At 41.0% G+C, this 9,855-nt stretch overlaps 1 protein-coding gene across 3 annotated transcripts in view; it reads left to right on the forward strand.

Moving 5' to 3' along the window:
• LOC105299963 (zinc finger protein 879) overlaps positions 1-9,855 on the forward strand; it is a 43,962-nt gene that overhangs the window by 14,694 nt on the left and 19,413 nt on the right. The window contains exons 1-2 of one of the 3 annotated variants that reach the window (XM_011371953.2): positions 5,404-5,560; positions 7,078-7,164. The exons of 1 other annotated variant lie outside the window; for it this stretch is intronic. In XM_011371953.2, coding sequence (XP_011370255.1) covers positions 7,132-7,164 — 33 coding nt within the window. In that variant the 5' untranslated portion in view covers positions 5,404-5,560; positions 7,078-7,131. Of the gene's footprint in view, positions 1-5,403; positions 5,561-7,077; positions 7,165-9,855 lie in introns of those variants that run through there. One more of the 3 variants, XM_011371954.2, reaches the window with a different exon arrangement.

Raw genomic sequence — 9,855 nt, forward strand, 5'->3', positions numbered from 1 at the left:
TGACACCTCCCTCTCTTGTCTGCACTTTCCCTTCTCATTCATCTCCCTAGCTCACCAGAGGAAGAGACTATTGGTTTCTATCCCAAGAAAAGGAAAGACAGTAAACCAAATATATGTACCATAAGAGAACTAGGTAGAGAAATAACAACCATTAAGTTGTCAGCAGATTTTTTTTTTTTTTTGCCAATTTTCTTTTTTTAGTTTTTTTTGAGAAAATTTACATTGTCATAGTTTTTTAATAGGTTATTTTCAAAGCAACCTTCAGGAAAATATGCTTTAACTCTTATAATGTGGTTGAAGTCCTCTTAGCTTTCTGGAGAAGTCTGAAGCCAATCTGATTTTTCTCTTGCAGGTAGCCTTTTTTTGTTCATTTCTCTACACTGATTTTTATAAATCTTTTTTCCTCTTGTTTCCTGTATCTAAGTATTTCTTTGTTTCCTGTATCTAGCAATAAAGGTCTAAAAGCTGCCAGTTCTATCTATTCTCCATTTGAGCAACATTTGGGTTATTTCTAATTTGGAACGGTTATGAATAAAGCTGCTAAAAACATTTGCACACATGGTTTTGTATGAACATAAGCTTTCATTTCTTTGGGGTAAATACCTAAGAATGGGGTTGCATAGTCATATAAGAAGTGGATATTTAACTGTAAGTCACTGCCCAAAGGCTCTCCACAGTGGCAGCACAAGGTTTCCAGTTCCAATGTGGGGTTCTCCATGTCCTAACCAACACTTGTTATGTCCATATTTTAATATCCATCCTAACGATGTGAAGTGGTATCTCATTATGGTTATGATTTTCATTTCTCTAATGACTAATGATGTTGAGCATCTTTTTATGTACTTATTGGCCATTTATATATTATTTGAAGAGATGTTTATTTAGATCTTTTGCCCACTTTTGAATTAAGATTGTTTTGAGTTATAGTTGTTTATATATCCTACATATACTTTTAAGCACTTATTCGATTTAATTCTCTTATATACCAGTACACTTTTGCCTATTTTTACACTTTGTCTTTTTAGTGGTGATTTTATATCAATTTTAGGAACACCACTGTCTCCTCTCTTTTCTCTCCCACATCTTTTATTGGTTTTTATAAAGGATACAACGGGGGTTTTAAATCTACCACCATCACTACTTCTTCTATAAGAATTACCTGAAGAAACATTGTTGTTAGCTACTTGAATAACAACATATTACTCGTACACCATTTTTATTTCTCTTTATTTAAAAAACATTCTTTAATGCTTATTGTGTGCTGTAGCTAAGCAATTTGACAGTGCTTAAAACAGAGTACACCCTTGTCGTGCTGGTGGCAAAGGTCTAAAAGCTGCCAGTTCTACTGCATGGGTGCTGTGTCCACTGTGAACTTGTACACATAAAGTGGATGGTCATTTTTAAAAAAGAATAAACTACATTAGAAAGAGAAAGTGGGAGAATAATAACTTTATAAATTGGATTCTGTAAGCTTAGAATATAAATGTGAAGAGTCTGTCCAGAAAATAAAGGAAAGGACAAAGAATTAAAATGCGAGATTATCAGAGATATGAAAGCCAGATATCAAGAATAAAAGTTTAATATGTTACTAATGAAGATTGCCAAAAAAAAGAGAGAGAACAAAGTCTTAATATTTTTTGTGTGTCCCAGATAAAAATAATGAAAAAAAAATTATTGCTAGATACAGGAAACAAAGAAATACTTAGATACAGGAAACAAGAGGAAAAAAGATTTATAAAAATCAGTGTAGAGAAATGAACAAAAAAAGGCTACCTGCAAGAGAAAAATCAGATTGGCTTCAGACTTCTCCAGAAAGCTAAGAGGACTGTGGCATAACTGACAGGGCACAGAAAAAAACTAGATGGTGACAGTGTGAAAAAGGAATGGACATAGGAAGACCAAAAATGAAAATTAGGAAAGCAGTTGTATAGACATGGCCAATAAAGAAACAAGTTAAGCATAAATTTAATTAAAGATAAATGTAAATTATAAAACTTAAAGAAATCGCCAAAATTCATAGTTGAGAGGGAAAATGTAATATGAAAGTATTAAAATTAGATACTAGTAGTCATGGCCAATTAGCTCATATTATTAAAATCCCAAATGGAACAAAGTAAAATAAATTTGTATTGGATTTAACGTATAAATGAAGTCAAAAGATAAGATAATTCTTAATTTTTATAATCCAAAAAATAGAGCATAAAAATATCTTTAAAAATGTAATATAATTACTGGAACTATTTTAAAAGAATAGATATACTTCATAGCTGAAAAACATTATATTCAAAGATGAGGATCTTTTCCACGTTTTGAATTTTGAGCTTTTCAGCCATTTCTCATAACTTCTACTCAGTTTAAACTGTGGTCTTCTCTCAGCGATTACTACAATAGCCTTCTAACTAGTCTCAGCCTCTCTGCTTCTTCCTTTGACCCTATGTAGTTTGTTTTCAGCACAGCAGTTGGAGTGACCATTTAAAAATGCAAGTCAGAGCAAGTCTCTCCACTTCTCAGATTATTATTCTCCTTCAGAGTAAAATCCAGTGACGAAGACTAATAAGAGCCTACACATTCTAGTCCTCTTACCTCGATCTACTTTCTCTCTCTCTTTTTTCTGCTGTAGCAATAATATTCTTGTTCCTTGAACAGGCCAGGCATGCTCCTGCCTCAGGGCATCAGATTTTCAGTCATCCAGAAAGCTTTCCCCTAGATATTTAACTTGGCTCACTCCACATCTTCTGCAGATCCTTCTTCAAATGCCACTGTTGCGGGATTCTCCAACGGAGAGACAGGACACTGAGGCTATAAGCAGGGAGCAGCGTTTATTGATGCCGGCACCAGCTCAGCGGATTCTTATCCAAAGGCTGAGCCCTGGTTGTAACATGGTGAGCAGTTTTATACCATCTGTACTTCCGCATTCTTACACAGCTATAGGTATTCCATATAAGGAAGGAGAACATAAGGAGAACATTGATTGGCTGCCAGACTATAAGGAAACAGGCTCAATTGTTTAAGCAGGTTTTTGGACTGCTGCGTCAGTTGGAGAGTCCTGGGAAGGCAGGGTGCAGTCAGGAACTAACTCATTTGAGTAGGAAATGGTCAGGCAGCATCAGCCTGTCACACCACCTTCTTAGTCAAATGCTTCTTAACCATTTTGTGTAAAATTGCAACAGTCCTCCCCAACCTCCACCGGAGATCCTGTTGCCCTTTCTTGTTCTTGTCAGCAAATCATCATGATCTAAAAACATACCATTTATTGTTCTTGTTTATTACCTTTCTTCTCCCCTCTCCCAGAAGAATTTAAGCCACATTGATGCACGGCAAATTTCCCCAAGTGAGGGGGAGACCAAGCCCTGCACCGAGAGAAGAAGAGGGTCCTTTGGTGGAGAGTGCAGAAAGAATTCGACACGCCAAAGTTAATGTCAAAAGGAAAGTTTATTGGAAAAGGAGTAACATCCCACAGACAAGAGTGTGGTCTCCTCTCAGAGGCTGAGAGTAGAGAGGAACAGTGCGAGAAACAGAGTAAAGGCACTGAAAGGGCCAAAGAGAGATGTGGAAAGAGTGAGTAGGGGCCGAGTGTTCAGGGAACTCAGTTTATATGTCATTTTTTACTTCCTGTGAGTTATTGTTTAAAAGACTTTAACCCATTTCCTTTGATATGAGCATACAGTGAGGAAGCAGAAGAGTATGTAGTATGAAAAGGTAAGAATATATAGAGTGGAAGACCTGCTGGCAGTTCCTAGCCTTCAAGCCATATAGTCCCCATGGTTTTAGCCATAGTGAATGACTCTTGGTTCCTGTTTCCCCTTCACAGGTGTGGTGAATGGGTTGTTAGTAATCCAGCAGAAATCTTTCTTTGTTCTGAAGGTGTCCTCCTGGCCTGGCTGCAGGGCTAATCAGCACATTGCAGTCTCTGAATGTGGCTTGATTAACATTTTTAATTATCTTGCCTCCTCCCTACATTAGCATGAATGCAGATGTTTTGACAATTTTGTTTACTAGTATGTTTCTAGCATCTAGATGGATGCCAAGTGCAAAATAGGAGTTGAATATGCATTTTTGTTGAATGAATTGTGAAAAGGGGGCTACACAGCAGACCTGACAGGTTCAGAGGGCTACATGGCAAGTCTGACAAGCTCAGTCACTGAAAGTAACCATACAGAATGGTCTGATCACAAATTCCTAACTGGGCAGGTCATGGTGGATAGTCAAGTCCCAGGCCTAGTTCTTTTTTAGTAAAGGTCAACTTTTACCTTGAGTGAGCTCTGTCCATTGTTCTTATGCATCTAGGATGACATACCTTTGAAAGGTCAATAATTTTCTTTTCCAGACCCCTTGGAGGCACAACCACTGGCACCATATCAGGAGACCAAGAAACTCCTCACTGTTATCTTGTTGCTTGAATACCATCTCTGTATACATATGCTAAATGTTAACTGTCCTGTACCCACCAATGTAAGAAAAGATGTCTCTCTCCATTTTGCTTTTTTATCCAATTCTAAAGATTTCCCCGCTTTGCTTTCCCCACCTCCTTAATCTACTAGCAGATTTCATGTAACCTTCCTGACGTTTTCTCCTCTGATTCTAGATGTGTAAAAGGAACCGCAAAATGGTCATTCTCCAGAGCATTTTCTCAGTCTGTTAAGATTTTCCTTTCAGGTATACCCTGTTTTTTGGCTCAAATAAACTTATAAAATTTTTCTATAGGTTTGGACATTCTGCTACAGAATGAATAGTAGAATCTTACACAGCAGTGAAAATGAACTTTGCATGTATCAAGATAGATGAATCTAAAGGTTCATGTTGAGCATATTAATCACAGAAGAACATACAGCAGATTCTGTTTATATAAAGATCACAGCCTTGCAAAAGTAAACACTTATTGTTTAGGGACACATACACATGAAGTACCCATCAAGCTAAGCAAAGGAATATTTAACACAATTCAGAAAATGAATGGGGAGCATCATGGACAAGGCTTCCAAAATTCTGGTCAAGTTCTTTTTTGTAAGTAGAGTGTTGGGTATGTGGGTGTTCGTTTTATAATTCTTAATCTGTACCTATGCATACATTATATTATATGATACACATTAAAATAATTAAAAATAATCATAAGCTGGTGGGAGCTAGTTATGCACTGATCCTCTTAAAGGTGTCCTAACTTCAGGTTTTGTCTTTTCAAATCATTTTGCCTACCCAACAAAACAAGTTCGCAGGCCGATTTGGCCAGCCAGCACTTGGAAGCCAGCGCCGTGCATACACCCTCGCAGGGCGGCCTCCAAGCGCACAGCAGGCGCCGGAGCCCGCGCGCTCCCGCAGGAGTGTTCACCTCACGGAAGTGGCCGCGCCGCGGCGCCCTCTGGGAAGTGCAGTCTGCGCAGGCCCTGGGCATGCCGGGAGTCGTAGTTTTCTTGGGGTTTGTTGGGTTGCTGGGACTGCTCGCTTGCTGCCTTTTTGGGGCTGGTGGCGCGGACGGTCCCAGCTTCGTTAGGGTGGCCTTCCTGGGACTGAGGAGCTCCCCTGCCTCTTCAGGGCGGCGGGCGGTGCCAGCGCCTATCTTCGTGTGAGTGGGGTGTGTGCGGGGTTGGCGGGGCTGGGCGTGGGCACCAGGGAGACGCCGCGCGCCGGGGTCCCGAGGCCTGTCCGCACGGCCTAAGCGGCAGTGCTCTGTGGCGGGCGTGCTGGGCGTGCCCGGGACTGCTGTGGGTGGGGGTATTTTGTGGCTGATTTTTCTGAGCCTTAGGGGGAACAAATAATAAACACAATAGCTAATACGTAAGGAGAACTTTGTGTGCCAGGCACTAGTCTAGATGAATTAATTCTTCATCTTTTAATAACACGTAGGTTGGCTGCACACTGTCCCCATTTTACAGGTAAAGAAACTGAGGCACAGAGTGGCCAGGCACCTTGCCACGTTTAACTGAGATGTTGGAGCAGTATCCCCTTCCTGCCTCTGATTCTTAACCATTCTTGATTCTTTAGACAAGTCACCAAGCACCCAAGTTCTCACGCTTTCACATCCGTAAAATGAGGTAGCAATACTTATTTTTTAATAATTGTTGTGAGGATTAAAAATAATACATGAAAAGCACTCAAGATTCCTGGTGCGGTGAAAGTGTGCATCATAGAGTATCTATGATCACTTAACCGCTGCTGCCTTCGTGCTGGCTGAGGTGCGCCAGCCCCAGGTTACACTCGATACTCAGCCTGTTGAGGTCTCACTCCATTTGCTGTACCCCATAAGCCCCCTGCAAACTAGGCAGCCAGTGCAGCAGCTAGGGCCAAGGCTCTTCTCTGGACACTCGTCTGGCTGCTCCAGGCACCTCCTTTCTTGCTCTGCCAATTGGGGTTTGTGTGTGAGAGGCTGAGGGCCGTTTCCAGCTTTGGATGCTGTAAGAGGAGGCAACTGTGGAATTTGTGTTTAGGGGAAAACGAGCAGCAGTCTGGCGTGCATCTTGTTTGAGAGGGAGTGTTTTCACCATGTTACCTTGGGTGAGGTATGCTAAGGTAGATGCAGAGAGATAGACACAGGATAAGACAGCAGGTTAGAGTTTACTCACAGTTCCCTGGGAAGAACACAGCACTCCAGGGGGGCCACTCAGGGGAAGCACCTGGTGGGTCATGAGGCCGAGAGAGAGGGGAAATGTGGGTAAGCACCTTTATTGTGGTTTCTTCAGAAAGGAAAAAGGATAGGCAAGGAAGGCAAGGTTGGGATTGCCTGGCTGTGTTTGAGCGGGGCAGCCTGGGCAATCCATGTTCTCTGTAACTGTTAGAGTGTATAGATTAAAGCCACCTGAAGACTCCAGATATCTGTGCGTGAGTCACAATTTGGTAATAGACCCTCAGTGGATGTTAAAGCATCAATTTATAGAAATCAGAAGTATGGTTAATGCAGAGAGGAGGAGATTGACATTATTTTAGAGCTTCATTGGCTTGGTAAGCACACCTTTTTACTTGGTTTGCATCATTTATGTGGAGTGGCTTTGCTGGGACCCGATGGTCATTCCGGGTGGTTGTAACTTCCTCTCTCTAAGCCATCTTTGACACCAGAGTTCCTCGTGACACCCTTTTCCTCTGCAGATTGACGTTAGCAGTGTTCTGCTCTCCTTTGGCTGGAAAACTAAGAAGGAAAGAATGGCTGTGGATTTGCTGCCTGCTCAGGTGACAGTAAGTTAAGTTTGTCTTTTTCATGACTTGCCTTCTGGGTTCAGGTTTTCTTTCCAGTGAAATCTATGGAGAATCCAGAGCCCTGTAAGTTTTCCCCAGGATGCTTGGGTGGACTGAGGGGTTGCTGAGAAATGTGCACCCTTTGTCCTGAGGTCACTTTTAATTCACCCAAACTCACTTCCTGACCAAAGATCGGGTCAGCTCTGGACATATACTTCAGTCTACAATATGCACTGGGCGAGGAGTATAGGGTCCAGGCAGTCCTTGTCTTTACAGAGAATATAGTCTCACTTGGTGCAGAGACATACATGGAAGGGCCACCTTCAGCAAACATCTGTTGAGCACCAACTATGTACAGGACACTTAGCAGAGCACTGGGGATACAAAGGGGAAAGATGTTATTTGTTTCCAAGGAGTTCATGGTCATGACCTCAGGAAATGATTAAACGTCCACCAAGAGGCAGAGACAAGATCCTAGCACTGAGCAGTCCCCAAAGTCAGGAGTGATATCGGTGGGCATGCAGAAGTTCAGCTTGGCTTGGTTTCTGAGGCTGGCACTGGGGTGGGTGGGGGCCGGGCCTTTCCCAGAGATCCACCCTCTTTCTTAAGAGTGCCTTCTGCAACTGATCTCCAAGTGTCCTCGTCTTTCTGACTGATGCCTCTGTCTCCTCTGATTCATTTTCCTCTGCTACTTCAGACCCCTCCTGGGCCCTTTTTCTTGCTCTTTCTGCTCTGAGATCTATTTTCATCACTTTGACCATCACCTTTCTAAAGATCTCTCCCACATCTCTGTCCTCAGGCTCGAATGTTTCCCTTGAAGCCCACCTGTCCTTCTCATTCTCTTAGTAGACATATCCACAAGGAAGTCCCATCTTTCTCCCGACACTAGCTCCCTTTCTTTCAGCTCATTTTCTTTTCTACCGCACCCAAAACCTGTTTGTCATTGGCTACTTTTCAAAAAAGTGGTGGTAACCCCTAAGTGAAAAATGTGAACCCTGGAACTTTTTTCATGAGTTCACATCCAAGCTACTGCTGTGACCTTGGGCAAGTTATGGTATCTCATTGTGCCCTGTTCCTCACTTGTAAGTGGGGTAATAATGTACATACTTCATTGAATGTTTACAAGAGGGCTGTTAATGTCTGCATTTCACGGATGAGGAAACTGAGGCATAGAGAAGCCAATAACTTGATCGGACTGCACAGCTAGCTTTTGAACCCAGACTAGACAGTCTGTACAGTTAACTGTAAGCTCTGATAAAGTATATGTGAAGTGCTTAGAACAGTGCCTCGCCATTGCTACTGTTCGTATCAGCAACAGCAGCATTATTTTACAACCTGCCAAATTTGGTATGTCTCTCCTTAACAGGCTGGACTTGACTTTGATACTTTCATTACAAGATGGTGGGTGTATGCAGGAAACCAAACTGCAGTGCAAAGTAGTTACTCACCTTTACCTGGGCTCCCCGATGCCTGGAGGTGAGACTTTACTGTCCAAGCTTCTATACCCCCAAGCTTCAGAGACTGACTTATTTTAAGCTAAGAGAAGCTGTGGAGGAGTGTGTTTGTAACTCAGAGCCAGTTTCTGTGTACCGCTAATTCAGTGTCTAACTGGTTTGATTATTAAGTCTCTTGAAGACCCAAGGTGACCCAGTCATAGATCTTATTACCCTATTTGAGCCTGTTCAATGGCAATATCCAATCTTAACTTCTTTCCTTATTCAGGGTACTGAGAAGCAAATTTCTACAGCAAAAAATCATGATCTTTGGAAAAGCAGGATCTTTGCAGATTTTACAAATATTCCTTATCCTATTTGGTTTCCATGTAATATATATTTTATCTTGTGGGAAAAAGACACATGCAACATGGTATTGATTACTTAATAATCATAGTGTGTTTATTATATCTTTTTGGGGGCAGTAAATCAGTACTTATTTTTGGTATTGTTGCTGTTTTTTTAAATAAACAATTTTATTTTTTTTAAGAGCAGTTTTAGAGAAAAACTGCAAAAATAATACTATAGTTACAGTATACCCCGCACCCATTTTTCCCTATTATTAGCATCTTATATTATTATGATACATTTGTTATAGTTAATGAACCAGTATTGATACATTATTATTAACTAAAGTCTGTACTTTATTCAGCTTTTCTTAGTTTTTATCTAATGTCCTTTTTCTGCACCAGGATCCCATCCAAGACACTACGTTACATTTAGTCCTGCGTCTCCTCAGGCTGCTCCTCAGGCTGCTCCTCAGGCTCTCATTCTCTCATTTTGGTGACCGTAACAGTTTTGAAGAGTGTTGGTTAGGTGTTTTGTAGACCGTTCCTCTATTGTGACTTGTCTGATGGGTTTTCTTTTTTTTAATAATTTATTTTTCAGTTATAGTTGTCATATAATATATTAGTTTCAGGTGTACAACATAGTGATTAGACATCTATATAACTCACAAAGTGATCACCCCACTAAGTCTAGTTCCCCTCCAACACCAGACATAGTTATTACAATATTATTGTCTATATTCCTTATGCCATATTTTATATCTCCATGACTGTTTTGTAACTACCAATTTGTACTTCTTAATCCCTTCCCCCTTTTTCACTGACCGCCCCCAATCTCCCTCCCATCTGGTAACCCTCAAAATGTTCTCTATATCTATGAGTTTGTTTCTGTTTTTTTGTTTGTTTATTTT

The sequence above is a fragment of the Pteropus vampyrus genome, unplaced genomic scaffold (genome assembly GCF_000151845.1).
Source record: "Pteropus vampyrus isolate Shadow unplaced genomic scaffold, Pvam_2.0 Scaffold197, whole genome shotgun sequence".
Taxonomy (NCBI): Eukaryota; Metazoa; Chordata; class Mammalia; order Chiroptera; family Pteropodidae; genus Pteropus; species Pteropus vampyrus.